General features: G+C 42.4%; 1 protein-coding gene across 8 annotated transcripts; it reads left to right on the top strand.

The window, feature by feature from the left end:
- The first annotated feature begins 2 nt into the window (after nt 1-2).
- On the top strand, nt 3-20,150 carry BROX (BRO1 domain and CAAX motif containing). 8 transcript variants are annotated; one of them, XR_011678981.1, is made up of 14 exons: nt 133-539; nt 1,977-2,107; nt 2,730-2,836; nt 4,357-4,453; nt 5,746-5,841; nt 6,490-6,562; nt 6,910-7,015; nt 7,550-7,639; nt 8,374-8,459; nt 9,765-9,846; nt 10,880-11,030; nt 12,605-12,764; nt 13,220-14,143; nt 19,451-20,150. XR_011678981.1 is itself a non-coding variant. In XM_071425534.1 (13 exons), exons 2-13 carry the CDS (start codon nt 2,007-2,009, stop codon nt 13,304-13,306), a joined length of 1,236 nt encoding a protein of 411 aa, XP_071281635.1. In that variant the 5' UTR covers nt 3-110; nt 1,977-2,006; the 3' UTR covers nt 13,307-17,658. The 8 variants fall into 8 exon arrangements, 5 of the variants coding, with proteins under 5 accessions (XP_071281635.1, XP_071281668.1, XP_071281656.1 ...); XM_071425534.1 differs by lacking the exons at nt 133-539; nt 19,451-20,150 and adding an exon at nt 3-110 and having other exon boundaries at nt 13,220-17,658; XR_011678985.1 differs by lacking the exons at nt 12,605-12,764; nt 13,220-14,143; nt 19,451-20,150 and adding exons at nt 8,711-8,784; nt 11,197-11,274 and having other exon boundaries at nt 124-539.
- Nucleotides 20,151-20,825: the final 675 nt, after the last annotated feature.

Below are 20,825 nucleotides of genomic sequence, written 5' to 3'. Positions count from 1 at the left end.
CATGGCGCCGGTCACGTGCGCACGGGCGGGGCCGGGGCGGGGTCGCTCCGTTCCTCCCTTCGCTCCTCCCTCTGCTCCCGGCCGAGCCGCCACGACAGGCCCGCCCCCAGGTAAGCCCCGGCGCCCCCCTGCTGCAGTGCAGGCGGCTTTCGCCTCTCGGGAAGGCCGGTGCTGTTGCTGGTTTGCTGGCGTCCCGGCTCCTGTCGGTGTTGGTGGCGTTCGAGGGTCCTCTCCGGGGGAGGACTGTGGGCCCCGGCCGCGCCGGCGGCCGCTGTCCCGGGGGGACGCCTTACACCCGTAGGGCTGTTGTTGGCGGCGGCCCGGGGACTCCGGTGGGGAGGAGGGCGAGCGGCGGGGTCGATGCGATCGGCCGTGATGGGGCAGTGCCGTCGGCTCTCGGCTGGCGCTGCCTGCGGCAGCGTGCGCGTGACGCACCGCTGGGAGCGGCGGGGCCGGGCCGGGGTCCCGCGGCCTCGAGATCCACTCAGGGGCCGTTCCGGGCCGGGCCGTGACACCGCGAGGACAGCAGTGCTGCGCAGGTGGGTGGGCACGGCGCGGCAGCCGCTGGCCAAACCCCGAGAGGTGCCGGCGGTAAGCGTGGCGCGATAGATGCCGGCGTGATGAACGAACCCCCTGCTCGGTCTGGGGGATCTGGGCTGTGCCGGGGAATCTGTGCTTGGCAGATCTTCTCGGGTCTCTTTTGGTTTTGTTTGTTTGTTTCTCAGCAAAGCTGTAGAGTGTTTTTATAGGGATGAACTGAAGGGATTCCAAAAGGACCACGGGATGATGGAGGTCCTCGGGGGCCTCTGTTCCAGCGTCCTGCTCAGGGCAGATACAGCTCCGAGTTCACACCAGGAGCTCGGGGCTTTGTCCCGTGAGGTCTGGAAAACCTTTGAGATGGAGAGTACACAACTTGCTTCTCAGTTTTTCTGTCCTCATGGTGACGTTTTACCTCCCATGTTCAGGGTGTGTCCAATATGTTCCATCACCCCGCACTGCTGGTGTAAAACTCACTGCAATGCTTGTGTTATATTTGGCTGCTGAAATTGAAGGGAAAGAAAAGAGAGAGTCGGCTTTATCTCTGCCCTCCCAGCCTTCCCGGTCTGATACACGTGTATAAATAGATCCATGTTTTTAGTCAGGGTTTGTGGTTGCAGGTTCATTTATACCAAAGGCTGCCACATAAGCTATTCACAGATGGATCAGGCACAGTATAATGATCTCAGTGAATTGAGATTTAGCCTGGAAAGGAGGAAGGACTCTTACAGGTAACCTTATTACTCCCTACAATTCCCTGAAAGGAGGTTGTGGCAAGCTGGGGATCAGCCTCTTCTTCCAGGTATCAAGTGACAGGATTGGAGGAAGGAGCCTCAGGCTCTGCCAAGGGAGGTTCAGGTTTTATATTAGGAAGGATTTCTTCACAGAAGGGGTTGTTAAACATTGGAATGGGCTGCCCAGGGAGGTGGAGTCACCCACCTCCATCCCTGGAGGGCTTTAAGGAAAGGCTGGACATGTCACGCAGTGCCATGCTCTAGTTGTCATGGTAATGTTCTCACAAAGGCTGGGCTCATTTATCTGAGGGTATTTTCCAACCCAATTGATTCTGTGATTCTGAGATATTTCTCATGTAATTTACAGATATGTTCAGCCTTATGCAGGAGGTAACAAATGTGGAGGTTTTTTTCCTAGCAATGTGTGTGCTCACATAGAGCAAAGTAGGTGGTAGCTTTTTGCCTAACTTAAAATAGTTGCCTCAGAAAGTATTTGTATTTCAAGAGAGTGTAATTCTCACACAAAGCACATGGATAATGAGCACGAGGCATGTGGAAGCTTGGCATTTCAAATGGGGAAAAAAAAAGAAATTAATTTCAAATTATTTACATTTGGAATATCTTTTTGCAAGCAGAGGACCAGGACATGTGCAGCACCTCAGTTGTACCTGTTCCTGCAGCTGTTCTTTCCTTTCCACTCCTTAGATTTGGCATAAACACCACTGCAGGAAGAAAATGACCCACTGGTTCCATCGCAACCCTCTGAAGGCTACAGCTCCCGTTTCATTTAATTTTTATGGGGTAGCCACCACTCCAGCTGCAACAAAGGTTTGCAAGTAAGTGTACTTGGGACTAGCTTCACTCTGCCTCTTGCAGTTTGTGGAACATCCTTCAAAGTAATGGTTGCTCTTCAGTTTTTGAGCTGAAGATGACTAGAGATGTGTAGGCAGGGAGGCAGTAAGACACTGCTAACACAGAACATTTGCTTACAGAGAATGAATTCTCCAGTCTCTGAGTGCATAGCAAGGCCAATTACAACAATGCAGAGGCAAAAGACTAAACACTTCATTGTCTTTCTGATGACTGTGCATTCCTCTGTAGAGGATTGCTTAATTTCCATAAGTGGATAGGGCCTGACTGTTCTGTTGTGGATAGGAATGTAATGAAAAGGGGTCTCAGCCTATTTTGCCGATCTATTCTTATCTCTTCATCTCATCATCCCATTCTAATGTCAAAGAATGTTCCTGCTTGTTGCTTCCCTTTCCTCTCTGTGCACCCAACCTCTTGGTAGGTAAAGGCACAGTTATTTTAGTTAGTGTTAGAACAGTAGATTGAGTACTGATTATTCACTCCTGTGGGTCCAGTCATATGTATCCAGAGGAGAAAGGAAGATTTTTCTTTATTGGTACATTTTTAATAGGATTTCTTAGGGTTTTTTTTTTTTCTTCTTTCATTTAGTGACTTGCGGTTGTCTCGAACACAGCTATTGGAGCTGTTTACAGACTCGAGTTGTAATCCAGAAATGATGAAGAATGCAGCTGACTTCTACTTCTCACTCCTGCAAGGTAGGGAGATTTATTAGCAGTACTATTAATTTATCAAGAGAAGTATCAGTTCAATTTTAATGGCATTTCTCAGAATGTTAATTGTGCTGATCTCCCATAAGGAAGCTTTGCGCTTCTCAGGAAGGAGGGTATCTTCATGTATCTTCATGGGTTCTGTGCTTGATACCGGTGCTGGCTGCTCACGAGGCCCCTTCTCCAAGTTTCAGTATCCTTTGTGACCCTGCCAATACTAAGTGCTGGCAGCCCTGCCCTCCTGCCTTTAACCTAATTCTGCTTCCTGTTGGAGGAGAAAACATGTATTTGTCTTCTAGGTGGTGGTGAGTTGCTCCCCTAGACTCCCTGAGTCTATTTATTTGTTTATTCCATTTAGTATTCAGTGTAAACTGCTGGTTTGTCTAATACTAGACCATAGACTTGTTGCAAGTTTACCTTCTACTGCTGCTTATCTTAGGTGTGTATATATATGTAGGTGCTCATTAGCATGGTATCTGCATTTTCAGTAGATGGTTCAGCTGTGCTGACACATTCCTTTGAAACCTTCCTTCTGCCAATATTTGGGTAACTCTCTCTTAGCAGTCAGGCGCTCAGCCAGGTTTCTTAGGACTGAGTTTTCAGGAATCAGCTGATTTGTGGAAAGTGGGGTCTTTCAGTCTGTGGGAAGTAAACATTGGTTTAATGAGCTCCTGGGAGGGTGTAGGCTAATGTCAGATTTAAAGGTCAGATTAGAGTCCCTGTTGCAACAGCCAAGATTTGGATAGTTTCTTCAGGAAAATATCATGCTTGGCCACTAAAATCTTCTGCATGTGAAAGGAACAAGTATTTTCTGATTTTATAAACATGTGACACACTGACAGGTATAGCCCCAGTAGCTGCTATGGCAGGCTCTTGACCTCTTAAAGTCTGTAAGACCTGATCAGACCAGGGCCCTTCTTCAGCCTCACTAAAATTTCTTGGGCCTGCATATGCTAGGATTTGAATATCCCATAGCATGAGCCTCATCCCACTAACTGCTTTTTCTGGGCTACTGGACATAATGAACGAATTTCCTGTAGCCCTGAAGATAGATGATGACTAGGTGAGCCCATGCTTAGAAGCCCTTTTCCCTCTCCCTGTTGACCAGGCAGCTTTTCCTGGAATTTCCTGGTTGGCAGTATGGTGGCAGTGACAGCCACTCACTCACCTTGAACACCCTCAGCCATCCTGTACCTGGGCTAGTCCCACTCCCAACTTGTCACCGTATGGGGCGTGCAGAAGTCTGCCAGATTTTCCTTGAGCAGTCAAGATTCTCAGAATTGAGTTGGTAACATGCTGGGCAAGCAGTTTCCTGGAGTAGCTAGTTGGTTTTTTGCACATTTTGTTCTCAAGATACTGAGGAATAAAAATCCCAGGAAGTAACATGGGGTTTTGAGGGGTTCAGCAGGAAACATTCCTTTATCTATATCTATATTCATATTGATCCATCTCCTTCATTACTAATTTCTGCTTCTTACTTTGAGATTGCCTGTTTTATTATTCCATAGGTTTTATCCTTTCATTGGATGACTCTTCTCAAGAGTGCAAGTTGAGATATATTCAGAATTTCAAGTGGACAGACACGTTACAAGGACAAGTCCCGAGGTGCGTGTGCTTTTCTGGGTGCGGGGTATGCAGCTGCTCTCTGCTGCTCTGTTACACACATGCACAGGCCTGAAGGGAAACAGAAATGCAGCAAAGTCTTGAACACAAAGTAGTTTCTAAAAAGGTGTTGCTGTGTTTTTGGTAACTGCTGTATTTTGTTAGGTGTTCTGAAGTGTGCCTGGTGGCCTTTATGTTAAGCAGTGAGAATGCACAATAATGGTAGAAGGGTCTGTTAGGTCTCAGTTGATCTACAAACTGAACCTGCAGTTAGCTAGAGCAGTATAAAGAAGAGCCTTGAGGATATTGGTGAGTTGAGCATGGTAACAAAGCACACTGCAGTTTAAAACTTAATTTGGCACTATTGCCTGACCAGGAACTTCTGTGTGTTTGGAGGTTCCAGTGTTGCTGAAGATCTGTTTTTGTTCTTGTCCTCTGAAGCTCTGAATACATGTCCTCTTGGTTCAAACAAACAAATCCTCTGTTTCCAGAAGGAATACAGATCTGTAACCTTCTGAATTACTCACTTGTCTCTTGCTATTGGAGGTAATTGTGTTGTATAATCATGCCTACAAATTTGTCAAGCTTTCACTAGAAGTGTTTGACCTCCTCAAAGCTTTAATTCCCCATGGAAGAAAATTTGTTGATTAGGACTTTATTCTAATTTTCTCATGGTCATGCACACTTGTACTTGTGCCAACATTACTCTTCCCTCTCCCACATCTTTCTTTTTAAAAGATTTGCTAGTTCCTAAGCTAAACTGAGCTTGTGATTGCAAGTTCAGTCTTTTCAAAGACCTATTTGCAGGAAAAAATCCTGCTGTTTGTCTGCAGTTACATAAATAATTGCAATAACATTCATTTGAGAGAGTTGTAATAGACTCTGACTTATTAACTTAGCAGTACAGCTTGAAAGTGGACATTCCAGGGCAAGGCTTTCCAAAGATGTGTGACTGAAAAAAAAAAGAGATAGCAAAATGTCAGCCACACCCAAAGCTAAACAAATCTCAAGTTACAGTTTTAAAATAAAAGTTCCCAAAAGGGAAGGGTGGGAATCTGAATGTGGTAGATTCTAATTATGAGTTCTTAAAGGGAATAAGTAAAAAAAAATATGTCTCTCTTAAGCAGTTCAGCAAAGTAGGAGGTTCAGAATTGGAAATTGTTGACATGATAAATGAAAAATGTTTTATAGAGAGAAGTGTTAACTTTTGCTACGTGAACTATCAGCAGAGAGAGATGTGAGAACAAAACTGAATGCATTAAGTTTTCGGGGGGTTTTTGTCTGTCTTTCTGTAGTGCCCAGCAGGATGCAATGTTTGAACTGGTTTCCATGGGATTTAATGTAGCTCTATGGTACACAAAATATGCATCAAGACTTGCTGGAAAAGAAGAGTAAGTGGTTTTCTTTTCTTAACAATTCTGCTGTAGCAATTCTCCACCAAAGATTTAGCAGGTTCTGGGGGTTGCCTGCTATCGGAAATGTCCAGCTCAGGCAGAGGAGTTCCAGGAGGCAGTTGGTCTTTACACACAAGCACTTCAATCCCTTCTTGCCTCTGTAAACCGAGTGCAGTAGTACTACATGACTGTGATACAGACAAAGTGTTAGTTGTGAATGAACCCTTCATCAGTCCCTCTCTAAATGTCCAGGTACAAAACGGAGATTCTTAACATCACAGTTCTGCTGACGTTTAACCCTATAGACCTCTAAATCCTTGGCTTCTAACACTGAGGTTGGCTTTTACTTGAGAGTCATCACAGGATCTAACATTTCTTTTCTTTCAAGCAAGCTCTATATGATTATTTCATGATTGGACACTGTAAGAAATTTTTTTATTCTGAGGGTAGCACAGCCGTGGGATAGGTCACTTAGGGAATTAGTGGACTCTTGATTCTTGAAGGATTTAAAGTTCATCTAGACAAAGCCATAACTGACCTGATCTGCTGTTGCAAAATGTGGTGCCCCAAAGCAGGAGGTGGCACTAAATGACACTTAGAGTTCCTTTCTAACTATAATTTTACCAATTCATTCTATTTTCTCAGTATAACAGAGGATGAAGCAAAAGACGTTCACCGCAGCTTGAAGATAGCAGCTGGGATTTTTAAACACCTCAAGGTAGAAGGGCTTTCTTTGCTGTCTGTTCTCCAAGGTGTCTCCAAATACTTGACTTTTTGTCTTAGAGAGGCCTTTGCTATACACACATACCTGAGAGCACCTGAATGATGCAGGAAACAGAAGGGTGTTAATATGTTGTGGTACCCCTCAATCCCCTGGAACTCATTCCCAGTGGCACTGGAAGAGTGGTTTGTCTGTTGGCCCATATCATGTGCTACATGTGCTGTCATGTGCTGTCTTGGGACCTGCACTCAGTGTGTCCCATCCATTTGGGCACGAAGCACTTGTTTTCTTGTTTTGCACTGGTTTTGGGCCTAAACTAACTCTGAGACTTGCTTTGTATTTAGGAAAGTCACATTCCAAAATTGATTACACCTGTGGAAAAGGGAAGAGATTTAGAAGCTCGACTTACAGAGTCCTACATCATACAGTGTCAAGCTGAAGCTCAAGAAGGTATCTTCAAATATACATTGGTTGGCTGTGGGAAATGACTCTTTTCGGGTCACTGCTGTCTCATGAATTCTGCTTGGCAGCAAGGCCATGGGTTTTTTATTCTCCTAAAGTAATGTGGCATAGTGGGGCGGGTTGCGAAATGCCAAAAATCAGCCTGATATTAGAATTGTAATATGGAATATCTTTCACTTGGGAAGAACTTGTGTGTGGCACTATTCCTTTTTCTTATTTCTTCCTTTCATGCAACCCTTTCACCACCATGCTTGCCTAACAGACATTCCCAGCTCTTTTACTTTAAAATATGTGCAGCTTCTGTTTATTAGCTACTCTTAAGGCTAACATTCCTTCTATTTTTATATTAAATTGGAATCATTCTATCCAAGAAACAATCTGTCTCTATTCTGCTGTTTGCTTGACTGCACAACATCTATTTTCTGTTCATGCAGGGGTTTTAAAACCCTAAATGCCTCTGCTGATTTGATGTGATGGGACATTTCAATTAAACTTAAATCATGGTGTGGAACTATTTTTCAGTGACAATTGCTCGGGCTATTGAGCTGAAACATAATCCAGGCCTAATAGCTGCTCTTGCTTATGAAACAGCCAACTTCTACCAAAAAGCTGGTGAGTGTCTTGTTTTGTATCCTTAGTGACTAAATTTATACACTCTTGCCAGCAGATACACTTCACCTACCCATAAATTGCAATATTAATGCTGTTCTCAGTGGATGTGGAGTGTGTATTTAGCTTCTATTTAGCACATTTAAGGCTTCAGTTATCAGCATGTATTATGATAAAGCTTTTTGGTTTTGTGGGAATCTTGTTCTATGATAGGAAATGGTGGCTGATGGTAGGAAACATTAGTGAAGGAAAACAGACTAGCAGCATACTAATGGCCTGATGTCAGTGGAGTATGTTCCAGCTGCCTTTGGGCCGCATGTCATGATGCAGAGCATGGAGAGTGGAGTGAGTTCATTATGTACCACCTTCCAGATGACTAAGATGATCTCTGGGCTTACTGAAGTAAGTGGGAGAAGTGCAGAAGTATGGGAGTCACTACTGGAACTTAAACTAGGAACAAGTTTTGAAATGCTGCATAAATATACTTAGAGAATTAGCCATTCAGACTTAGTGGACAGCAGTTTCAGGAATTCTAGGGACAACTGCATGATAGCTATATATTTTTGGTGGTTTTCTCAGGGTTTTTCTGTGCTTTTGCAGGAGGAATTTTTGTCCCTTGTTTCTGGATACTTTAGAGTTAGGATCTAGTGCTAAGTTCAAGAATTCTGGTCTTTTAATGTGTTTGGGGTTTTTCTTTTAGGAAATGTCTTAAGAATTATTTACCTATGTGTTCACAGATCAAACATTATCTAGTTTGGATCCAACCTATGCAGGTAAATGGAGGAAGTACTTAAACTTGAAGAGCTGTTTCTATATGGCCTACGTAAGTACTTTGGGTGGCAGCAGTCACAGCTTGTTGTCTGTCTGCCAAGGGCTGCATAGGGAATGGGGGCTAAGTATTGCCTTGGCTTTCTTTGCATACTGTGAAGAGCAATTGTGCAGTGTCAGTGACATTTGAACTGTTTTTGTGGAGCCAAATGAAATTGCAGCAGTGTGGATTTGTTGTGATCACAGATCTTTAATTGAAGCCATTCAGGTTGAGCATAATGGTGCTCTCTGTTATCTATATCACAGTCTGATCCTAGGCGCATTTCAGAGCTGAGAATCTTTATAAAGGCCCTGAATGAAACTGCATTAAGTACCAAAAGGTACCATTCCAAGAGCTGTCCCTATTTGCCTGATGGATCTTCTGGCAAGTACTGCAGTGCCCTTGAGATCCTCAGCTGCTCAATTTGCCGTGTCTTGTAGCCAGCCACAGCATGTAATCTTTTTTATACTGTACAAAAGGCCCAAGCTAAGCAGTTTACATAATGGTCTTTCTCTTAGGCTGAGCCTGTAACTAAAATCTGCTTGCCTTATTAGCAGGTTTGAGAGGTGAGGGAGGGTAAGAGTTGTGGTACTTCTCCTTTTTTTAAATTTGAGTGATCTGGGCAGTGGTAGATTTAGATAGATTTGTAGTGTGAGAACAGACACTAAAGGAAGGGGGGCAAGGTGGGCATTTGTTGATGGGATTGTTCCTTCTCCTGTTGTGTGTACTAGTTAAACTCAGCTCCTGATAACAGATAATAGGCAATTCAGTTTTCACTGGAATACAATACCACCTTCAAGCACAATCGACTTTTTGGGGGTGGAAAAGTTATTTGGACTATGACAAAATATCTCGGACAGCAGAACACCTCATCACCTCACCAGATTCAGTGATGTTTGTTGCAGATGGAGTTTTTGGGTGTTCAGGTAGTTTTAGTTTTCAGTCTTAGCTTTGTAAACTTGCCTGGGGTTCATTCTCTTTCTGTGCTGGGGCTTGATGCTGCACACTGCTGCGGTGAGAGCTTGGAATGGCCTGTGTAGCAGTGCTTCAGGTCAAACAGCTCTGTGCAGCTCAGTTACTCTTGGCTAGAGCTGAGACAGCTCCTTTCATACTAAGTGTTCATGGTTCTGGTTTGCAGTGTTCATGTTGAACTGCATTAATGGCTCAGCGAATGCTGCTTTGACTTGGATTCCCCAGCTGTCAACTATTTGCAGGGAATGGCAGCTTCAAAGAGCTGCAGCTCCTGTAGGGAGCAGGAGGAGGGGATTGGTGCAGGAAGTGCCCAGGGATGTTGGTAATGATTTTGTCCTCTTCCATCAGGCATACTGTTACCATGGCCAGACTTTACTGGCGAGTGATAAATGTGGGGAAGCAATCAGATCTCTGCAGGAATCAGAAAAATGTAAGTGTGGTTGAGACTGGAGTACAGGGTCTGATGGTGCCATGCCTGTTCTGTTTTGCTGTATTGTGTTAATTTGCTCTCCCATAAAGATTTTATCTGTCACCTGATGGAAATCCAGCACATCTTTGAATAGAGACAGTGTATTTTTATTTTTTTTTTAATGGTCTTACCAAATACTGTCTTTCATAACATTTCTGCAGGAAATTTTCATCTTCACTTCTTAGCCTGGCTTAAAGACTGGCTTTGAGCTGCCTGCAGTATACAGTATAAAAACCCATAAGGGTCTGGTCATCCTGTTTTGTGGTCTATATGTTAGAGTAGTGCAGCCATTTCTGCTTTGGAGGTTAAATAGTAAATCTAGATCTTGCTTGTTTATTTTTAAACAGATTTCAGTAACTTATTTCTTTTCTATTCATTTGAAAGGTATATTCAGGGAAGTTTGCAGTAGTTCAAGGTCTTCTGCCCAGTCTTCTCTCTTCAAAGCTATTTGAACCCCATTGGCCTGCACTGCATAACTTTACTGCAATGTATAAAAAATGCTCAAATCTTCAAAGTGGAAACTTTAATATTAGTTTTAAAAATAAATTGGAAAATTATTAAGAACAAACTAAGTTGGATTTCTTGGAGTAAAACAAATACTGTTCGGCTGTTCAGAGAAGAGTGCTTCTTCTCCCACTCCATATCAGTTATTCTTGTTTGGTTTGGGGCATCAGCTGTGTGTGGACACCTTCATGCCCTCTGTTTTTCCCTACCATGTGGCACAGTTCTTAGGCTTATTGTTGCATTTTGCCCCACACATAAGAATGCTTTCCTGCATCTTCCCACCCAAAAAGCTATCTTTTTCTTTTCCTGTTCCTAGTCACTTGTTGGATGCAGTAAATCTTGGCTGTCTTTGAACTGGTTTGGTTTTGTTTCTAAGAAGAAAGAGGCCTGACTGGATTCTGGTGTCTTCTAAGAGTGAAGCACTGTAGGGGAGAACCATGATTTAAGAGGGTCATGTAAATATTTTTTATTTTCTTTCTTTCTTGCAAAGTTTTTACCAAGGCTGAAGCATTGTGCAAAGAATATGGAGAAACCAAAGGGCCTGGGACTACTGCCAAACCTTCTGGACATCTTTTCTTTAGGAAATTAGGAAGTTTGATTAAGAGCACATTAGAAAAATGCCAGAGAGAGAATGGATTTATGTAAGTAATTCGTGGTTGGTACAGCACTCTACATGAAGTATTATTACCTCATTTGCCTTAATTTCAGGATGGGATGGTAAATTTTACTCTCTGGTTGTTATATTCCTTTAGGGCATGGCATGTAACTTAAAGATAAATTTGCAATTCTATAATTTTCTCTTGGCAGATTTGCAGTGGGTCTGTGCTGTCCCACTCTGTGTCCTGTGCCGGTTCAGCAAGTTGGGCTGGACTGACATATGGAGAGGTTGAGCAGTTTTCTTCCCTCATTCCTCAGGCACCTGGTAACTTTTCCTTCTGCACAGGACAAAATCTGCAGAAGTAGCTGTGTTGCTCTAATGCTCTCTTCCTGTCTCCTGAGATCTAGTAGGCAAAAGAGGACAGAGGGGGAAGTAGAGAAGACCAGTAGCCAATTCTGCTTTGCAAGCAGGGAAGTCAAAACACAGTCCTGCCTTCAGTGAAGATCATGCTTAGGGTGCTAGGAGCTTTATCAGTCCAAGTATAGTTAATATTGTGAATAGGGATTTCTGTTCATTAATGTCCTTCCAAAAAGGGTTTGGAAATACCAATTTTTTATTTCAGTTGAAAATAATCAAGATTAGTTTGTCTTTAGAGTTCTTTTCCTCATTTATTTCTCCCATCCTATTACGATTTAGCCTTTCATAATAGGTTTGTTATTTTAATTTTTATGATATTTAAAGACCTACATAATAGGGCAACTGACTAAATGGAAAGGATGGTCAAGTACATCAAAGTGAACTGCAAATAGAAATAGAAATGCTCTGCTCTGGTTCAAATACCCCTTGTCAGAGCTTACAACAAAAGCATACTGGAGATTTCAGCACGTCCCTGTCCCTCTAGAACAAAACTTGGAAAGAGAAAGCAGTGACTGTTTTGGAAGAGTTCTGGCAGCACAAAAGGCCCAAGCTAAGCAGTTTACATAATGGTCTTTCTCTTAGGCTGAGCCTGTAACTAAAATCTGCTTGCCTTATTAGCAGGTTTGAGAGGTGAGGGAGGGTAAGAGTTGTGGTACTTCTCCTTTTTTTGGAAGGAGAGGTAGAGTGTGGAAGTGTGTGAGGTAGAGTGAGGTAGAGTGTGTCAGTGTGTGAGCTCCTGCTGTCCTGCCAAGGGCAGAGGGACACCCTGAGTCAGGCTTTGCCCTGTAGCCACTCTTTGGGGGGCTGCTGTGTTGCCATCATCCACTATGGCACATTAGGACTGTTTAGGAAAAGAAGTGTCCTCTTTGTCTTTGGAAAGTACTTTAAATTCTCATTTTTATTTTGAAGGGTTTTTTTGGACTAAAAATGCTCTTCTCATTAAAGCACTGGGAATAATGGTTAGTAAGTCGGAGAAAACACACCACACAATTAGGGAACAAACAACGATACTAGCAAGGAGTTTCTTTCGTTCTTGTGAACCTTGCTGGCAGAATGCATGTTAGGCAGTGCCTTAATGAAATGGAAGAGAGCAGCAGTGCTTGCCACTGTGAAAACCCAGATTGTTTTGTTTAGAATTGCAAACAAGACTTGCAGAGATGGTGCACTGTATTTTAAATACATTTCTGTATTCTGTTCCAGCTATTTCCAGAAGGTGCCAGCAGAGGCTCCCCAGCTGGAATTGAAAGCAAACTATGGCTTAGTAGAGCCTGTTCCTTTTGAGTTTCCAGCTCTAAATGCACACTGGACTCCTGAAACAGTTGCAGCATTTGATCTCACCAAGAGGCCAAAGGAGGACACTGTAAGATAATGCCATGTGATGTTCTTTCCCTCTGGCTTTATTCTGTGTATCATACAGAGTTAGTTTGGCTCTTCCATAACATTCTCAAGCTCAGTGTAGGAAGCAGACATAAGGCTACCACCTAAATTCATCCTTCTGTTCTGGCAGGGGCAAGTCAATTAACCTCCGCCACACTGCCAGCATCTGGAAAATCAGCTCATTTTTTACCAAGTCCTGTAACGTTGCAGCATGCTAGAGAAAGATTATATTTTAGAAAAGGATTCATTTAAATATGCTGAAACAGAGAACAATTGTCATTTCCCTCTTGCTTGGGGCTTACTCAAAGTCTTCAGCCTTGAAAAGAGAGGAGACTATTAGATTATAACATGTAAAGTTAGCTGTGCATAAATACTGTGCAGACACAGTGGTTTGTACTTCTGGTATTTAGTTGGGTTTTTTTTTCTTCTTGTTTGCAGGCTAAACCAAAACCAGATGAAGAAGTAAAACCTCTGAAGGAACCAAATATAAAACCTCAAAAAGACAGTGGATGCCAGATTTCTTAAATGCCATAAGTGCTTTGAATTCACTTTGAAACTCTATTCATAGGACTCTGGGGCTTTTGTTCTGATCTCCTTTTTTTGATTCTCCTCTTTTCATTTACAAGGCTAATTGAATTTACCTTTGTTAATATGTGTCTATCTTCCTTAAGATTGTGGTGGATTTCTAGGTGGTTATTTATATCTGACTTATTTTTGGTTTCAGTAGGACATCATAGAATTAGTGAGCTTAAATGTTCCTATTGTGCCTCTAGGGAGTTTCTTTTTGTGGGTTTAGTTTTAACCACAAATAGCAAAGGAAGTATCATGATTGTAATGCTTGAGGGTTTTTCCATTACCTTATATGCTGTATCATGTCCAATTCTGCAAACAGAAGTTTGCATGAACAGTTATATTTATTCAAGTTTTGTCATTCAGGCTTAGCCCTTTGTTGTGTCTGAATTCACCGAATTGTAGTGAGGGAAGAAAATCTGGGTTTGGATTATAACAGTCGTATGGTATTTCACAGGACTTGCATAGAACTTGGGAAACCTCAAGTTCTGCATAACAGAAGCACAATTTATGTTCTGAAACTATTAGTCTCTGTTCTTTCGTCTATAGATTAGGGGTTTTATATCAGAATTTGTAGTAAAGTACCTTAGCTTTGTCTATCCTTTAATCCAAATCCTTTAGTATCAAAGTGTATGTGAAAGTAATGCAGCAAGCAATATGGAAGTGCTTAAAAGCAAAGCATCCCTGTGTCATTTGTGCAGAGTTTCTGAATCTTCAAATCTTTGTTAAGTTCGAAGGCTGCAGACAGTTCTAATCTCCTGGCACTGGAATTCCTGAAACTGTCATGATAAGGTAATGGATTTGGAAGTAAGTTGCTCAGTTTCCATCTGGGTGGTATCTATAAGAAGCTATCAGGAGAACAGGGAGGAAAGATGAGCTGAAGAGCTGATGGCACAGCTGGGAAGCCAAGCTCTAGATTTCCTTTATGCCCTGTATAAACAGTGCTGCTTCTCAGGTTTTGCAGTATTGCACTAAAATCAGCTCTTTCTGAAGAAAACTTGTTTTCTTCAAGAGAAGCCAAGCCCAGTCAAGGCTGAGAAAGAAAGGATTTTGTAGAACTTGCTTCCATTTCTGCCTGCTGTGGACAATGTGACAGCATTCTTTAGTGCTGAGCACTGCAAAACGCCCTTGACAACAAAAAAATCTTTCTGATTCATTGCAAATGCAAAGGTATATGATGCATGTGTTGAAGTTAGAGCCTTGCAATCCCTGGGTACCAGTTGCTGTGCCTCTCTTGGCCTGAGAAAGAAACTGAGCAGCCTGACAGTGTTCACCCTTCCAGCAAACATGATGGCCAATGCACTTACTGTGGATGTAAACTGTGAACACATTGCTCACTTTGTACTGTTTGTTCACTTTACACTGTGCTGTGATTCAATGCTTCTAAAATGCTTAATGGGGCTTGGAGACACTTAGCATAGAGAGCAAGTGTGTAACTCTTTGAAGGCCTCTGCAACAAAAGCTGCCAAGGAGGTTAATAAGGAACTCAAGACTCTTCCTGAGATACTGGACCAAATTACAAAATTTGTTGATGCAAAAGGCAAAGAGTCTTTTAATGCTGGCTATTATGGGTTGATCAAATGCAAACCTCCTTGTGTCCCATGATGGATTTTTCTTTCTGTCAGTTCTGTACATAAAACTAAGTGTAAAGTGAGCTGAATTTCTTTGGAAGAAGTTACTGTTCTGCAGGGGCCTAGAGGATAATGAGTATCAAGAAGAATACATACCTGAAATGGCTCCATTTCTTCTGGTGCTGCGTGGGGACCTGGTGTATGTTTCATGAAGAGTTACTCAAATCTGTTTCTAACTTGATCAGCTGACTCATTAGACTTCTTGCATTGTTAAAATACCAGCTTAGGTTTTGCCAGAGTAGAGTGTGGAGTTAGTTTTCTTATATAGATTTTAATTCTAAAACTGTATTCCAGTTGTAGTCATCAACATTTGTTCAGCCTGCCCCCTTTAAGGATCAAGATACAGTTAACTCAGTTACACAATCACAATTTTTTTAGCTACTCATTGTTTTTCAGAATTCTTTGTCAATATATACACATTTCAACTGAAATAGTTTTCCTTCTGTGCAGACTAGATTCTGCTTTCCCTCCTCCCCTCATTTTCCCTTCCATCTGCTACAAACTGTAGCACAGTCTTACCCTCATTTGCTAATGCACTTGTAGGTCCTGGGACTCATTTCCAATTCAGCTTTTACCCATGGGTGGGTTCCTTTAGAGGAATATCTTACAATCAAATTAACAAATCATGACTAAATCATTCCTAAACATCTTGGTAGGAAATATTATTTTATGGACTTGGAATTCTTTGCACGCTTTCTGAAACCGAGCTGTTTGTCTGAATCAAGTTCACTGTAAATAGTTTGGGGTATAACCAAGTGAATTGTGTCAGATGATGACATTACTTAAGCCTAGCTGTGTAACCTCTTGTGCCATAGCTGTTTCAGTAAATATGATGTAGTAGTTTAAAAATAGAATAATGGAACAAATGAATACACTTAACATGTGTTGCTTTTCAAGACAAACTTTGTTTATTTGTAGCTGAAATCCTGTGGCAAACATTGGATGGTTTTGCCAAAAAATAAGAAGCTGGAGACTGTTTAGTTTGCAAAGTAGAGAGAGCTGTGAGGCAATGAGCAGCTTTCTCTTCTGGTTTTGTTGGGTAGTAGCAGGAATTACTGTAAATAAGATGTAGATTAACTGTCCAATATGCTTAAGAATATGAATGAATGAACTGGGAGTTTCTGTTAATCTGGAAACCCAGCAGCCATGTTCCTTCTATTATAGCTCCCTCTAGTAATTTTTATGAGTGAAGTATGTTGAATGGTGACTTTTTAATATTCTCTTGCTGCAAGAGCCTGTTTTTATGGCCTCTCTCTGGTTTTAGAGGCTCTCATGGCTAAGCCTGCAAATCTTGTTGGTGTAAATAATCTTTAAAAATTTGTGCCCCATCTGAAGCAGGACAGAACTGCAGCTGAATAAAACACAGAGTGCTGGGCCCTCTGTTTTGTGCTTTAAGGAAAGCAGTGATTGTCTTTAATATACTGTAAACCAAACCATCAAGCTTTTTGTAGGATTTCCACTTAAATACCTTCCTCCATGTATTTAAATATACTTTCTCCATGTATTTAAATACACTTCCTCCATGTTTCATGTTCCTGAGTTTTCAGTAGTTACTTTCCATCCAGCATGTGACATACAGCTGAGGGACTAAACCTGGCCCTTGGATGCTAATGTCTGCCTCTCACTGGATTTGGTAGAGGAGTTTTGCCTGTCAGCCTAGGGATGGTGTTTGGTCACTTAGATGTTCAGCATGGAGCCATGCTGTGTCTGTAACAATGGTAGTCGTCGGGCAGGAAAATGGATCCCTGCATCTGTGTGGAATAGAATAGTAGAATAGAGACAACTTTGCACTTTAAAATGTTCTTGTCTTGCAAATTTGGTACAATACAATATGCTTGTAAATACTCCTGTCATTTTGTTGCACATTTTAGTACTGTGCTATGGGTAAGGTTTTAATGGGAAATATTACTAAAATGTATTTTTAATTGTCTGTCTGTGCTTCAAATTCATGAAGCATATCTCTGCCTTTAGTATTGGGGAGCATGAGAGGAGGCAGTAGCTCATCTGTCTTCCATGGTAATTCCAGGAGGTGAAGACTTTCTATCTGTTGGCTGTGGGGTGAAACATTTCATCCCACCCCTGTGTCTGGTATCTAAACTGATGTTTCAGCATTAACATAAATCCTGTTCATGCCTGTTAATTATCCCTAAAAAGATTCTGTCTCTAAAGATCACTCTTAAATTACCATAGTAGCATAAGCTGGTTTTCCCTTTTCTGTGTTTTTTTCCTGTCACTGGTCCAGTTGAGGGAGGAATAAAGCACAGTGAGTAAGACTGGCATGGAAAAGCCTCTGGAGTGTGTACCTGTCTCCAAGTTGTGAGTGCAGTGTAGAGGCCTTTCCACAGTGACCCTTGGCTTGTCTCAGACCTTTCCATGCTGGTGATGCTCTCAAATTCTGCAAAGGTCCCGTGGCAACCCAGGGTATCCTTGATCCGCTTTTTATGTATGGAAGGCCTCCCTCCTTTGGTGTTGATGTCTTCGTGGATTACAAGCTTCCAGAAGCCATCCTGTATTCCGAGTAATCCCACTTCAATGGAATCAGCTCTGAGATCACTGACCGAGCAGCCTTACTTTGTGAAGACAGTCACCATGCAATCTTAAGTTTCATAGTTGGAAAATTTGTATATAGCCACAAGTTTCAGAATGCCATTTAAAATAAACAATTTTCAAATATCATGTTTATTTCATTATTTAAAATTTTACACAGAGTAGCAAGAAAGAGGCTCTGTCTTGATTATTACTTTCTGCAATTTAATGTAACTTTGTTATTATACTTAATCCTTGCTTATAGGAAGACTTAAATAAGGGAGATCCATGAATTGGATATTTATGGAAGTAGTAGCTACAATGAAGCATGTGAAGTCCTGAGGCAGGAAGAGAGGAGATGGGCTTTCCAAATTCTTGTTTAGAAAAAAAAGAAAGTAATTAGGGAGAATTTCTTATGGCTATCCAAAATCCCAGTCCTTGCCAAGGTCTGTGACGTTGTGGGATGTTCTATTATACTATGTCAAGGGGGTTATTTGGGAATCACTTCTCTGATATTCTGGATGAAGCCTCTCTACCACAGCAGGCTCAGTCTTCCCTTTGTGAACCAGACATGCATCTGCTGCTGTCTCCAGGAGTCCCAGCTGTCTCTCAGAGCCATGTGGTGGTCTTTCATAATTTTGTTTCATGCCTCCAATCTTTCTGTCTGGCTTTCCCAAAGAAGGATTCGTTTGCAATGTCCATGTTGATGGCCTCTGGAATGTAAGGCTGCCCTTGCTTTGTTGAGTTGCTCTCAAATCTCAGGGTCAAGGACCTTGTCCTCTGTGACACCTGGACCCTCTCATCTGCTGGCTGTGCTTTCCCAGTTTCTGCCAGCACCACTTAGTTAATACTTTCTCCCCAAACATTGTCAAAATGTGCATAACAGCACCAACAGAGCCCTCTTGAATGGGTAAAAAATTCCCACAGGACCCTGCTGGAGTGATGGCCACCAAGGGGCAGAAGACCTCATGTTTTCCTGCAGTTTTTCCACACAGCTGCCCAGCACAGACAGTGTGCACTCAAGAAAGCACTGCAGTTTTAAAATGGGAAGAGGTGTCACGAGTTACATCTTCTACATCATTTCATGTGGAACATCTCTGTAATTACGACAGGGGGGCATCCAGGAGTCTGTGCATGCTTGTGACTAGGAGAACAGCTACCTCTCCATTGAGCTCATCACCAAGGCCATGGAGCAGGAGCACTGACAAACAGAGAAGATCTCTTGCCCTATGTCCCAGCAGCTGCTCTGTCCCAGGGCCTGACAGCCTCTCCAGGGCATCTGCCCTTTGGGAAGGAGAAACTGTCTGCATTTCTGTGGGGTTTCTCCGGGGTCGTGGGCTGGGTTTTTATGGCAAGGATTTTAAGTGGGAAGGCAGCTTCTGTGAGCAGCAGCTACCCTCATTTTGGCCAGAGCCTGATCCAGCCAGCTCCAAGACAGAGCCACTGCTGGCCAAAGTTGTGTCCATCAGCTGCCTGCTCATGGCTTTGGGGAAAAGGCCATGAGGTGGACAATGAGGCCTTGGGCAGCTGGAAATGTGAACCAAAGTCTTCTCTCCTCTGCACACTGCCCTGCCAGCATGTCCCAGCGAGCTGGGGGTGCACAGGAGGCTGTGAGGGGACACAGCGGAGCAACTGACCCCCAGTGACCAGAGGGATTTCCCACAGCATGTGATGCCATGCTCAGCAATCAAACCATGGGGATGGAGGTTGGCAGGAGCTTCTTTGGCTCAGAAACTGGCTGGGCATCAGTTTGTTGTTTTTCTTGGGTTTCAAGGTTTTTTTCTCCCTCTTCTTTGTGGTTTTTTTTGGTTTTTTTTGGTTTGGTTTGGTTTGGGTTTTTTGTTTGGTTGGTTTTGGTTTTGGTTTTGTTTTGTTTTAATTTAGTTAAACTGCTTTTATCTCAACCCACCAGTGTTTTTACTTTTCTGATTCTCTCCCCCAGGGCTAGGAAGTGAGTGAGTGGCTGTGTGGTGCTGAGCTGCCAAGCAGGAATAAATCATGATAGCAGTGCCCTGTGCAAACAACATCTGAATGATGGGACACAAGCAGCATCTGCAGATCAGGACTGCGGCAGGAAACAGGAGCTTTAGCTGTGGATGTTTAGAAAAAATCACGAGTATGACAAGAAATCTCCACACAGGAGAACATCAGTATTAAAAATGGAGACAGTTACAAATACAGGAATTGTGGTACTCCCAAAGACTGCCAAGTGAGCCTTCCTCTAGCCACATTTAATGACACAACTGAGGTTCGTCTGGAGAGCTCAGTCATGGAGTTGTGAATTTCTGGGATAAAACGTGGAACTTTTTGCCATTTTTGTCTTGTTTGGTTTGGCAAACTGGCAAACAGGACACAGGTGATGTATCTCCAAGACTTGGTTCTAACCAAACTCAGTGTATGGCTGTTGCATACACTAACTAGTCTATCAAAACCTGCCGCCAATGGTAAGATTATTTAAAGTGAAGAATATATTAGCTGAGTCTGGCCAGTCTGAGGAGATCAATTAAAAGAGGCTACAGGTTTTCTTTGCAAGGTGGTAGATCATATAGCAAGCTGAATGGTACAGAACTGTGTTTGGTGCAACTTCACAGATTAACTTGTTTTTATGCTCAAAATTAAAGCTTTCTTGTTTCCATAGTTCACAGTTGGAGTCTGTATCTCTGGTTTGGGACAGTTTGAATTGCAAAAATTTAATTCCTTAGGAAGTTAACGTTAAAAAATGTTTTTAACGTTTTTTAATATGATCAATCAACTTACTTTAAGGATGGATTAACTGGAATGCAGTCACTACCCAAGCAACAAAGCTGGCACTTAGCTATTTTTTCTCCTTCTTTTAATACTTACTGGTGGTGTCTGAAGGGATTATCTCCAGGATTTAAAACCCTTGATGATTTGTAAAATTAGCTATTTTCTTTTGTTCAAATGATACAAACTCTATCAATACAATTCAGACTACATTGCACAGTATCAGCCCATCAGCTTTTTCCAAAGGTTACATTTTACTGTACCCACAAAGGAGCTTTTGCGTGCCCAGATGCAGCCTTTGTGGATGAAAACAACAGAAAACCATGGTTATCACACAGATAGACAGCAATATGTGGTATGTTAGGTATGGTATGAAGTTTGCAAACTTCACAGTTTGCAAACAGTGTGGCAGAAAGCACTTGCAGAAAAATCAGAATAGGATGATTCTAATCAAGGGTGGACCAAGAAAGGTTGTCATTCTTGCCAGGTTTTTTAAATATGAGCCATGTATCACCAGGTTTAGTCAGCCTGACTAAGGACTTTCTTGCTCCTTCAAACTGCAGAAACTTTTA

Source organism: Agelaius tricolor, unplaced genomic scaffold (assembly GCF_023055355.1).
Source record: "Agelaius tricolor isolate 1412-34295 unplaced genomic scaffold, bAgeTri1.0.p SCAF_1, whole genome shotgun sequence".
NCBI classification, from domain to species: Eukaryota; Metazoa; Chordata; class Aves; order Passeriformes; family Icteridae; genus Agelaius; species Agelaius tricolor.
The sequence above is the reverse complement of the archived record's forward strand: the minus strand, read 5'-3'. Positions and strand labels throughout refer to the sequence as shown.

Coding starts and splice junctions, on each gene's coding strand:
- BROX (XM_071425534.1), top strand. CDS start 2,007: ATGACCCACTGGTTCCATCGCAACCCTCTGAAGGCTACAGCTCCCGTT. Junction 5,842..6,489: donor AGACTTGCTGGAAAAGAAGA/GTAAGTGGTTTT, acceptor CTATTTTCTCAG/TATAACAGAGGATGAAGCAA. Junction 11,031..12,604: donor CAGAGAGAGAATGGATTTAT/GTAAGTAATTCG, acceptor ATTCTGTTCCAG/CTATTTCCAGAAGGTGCCAG.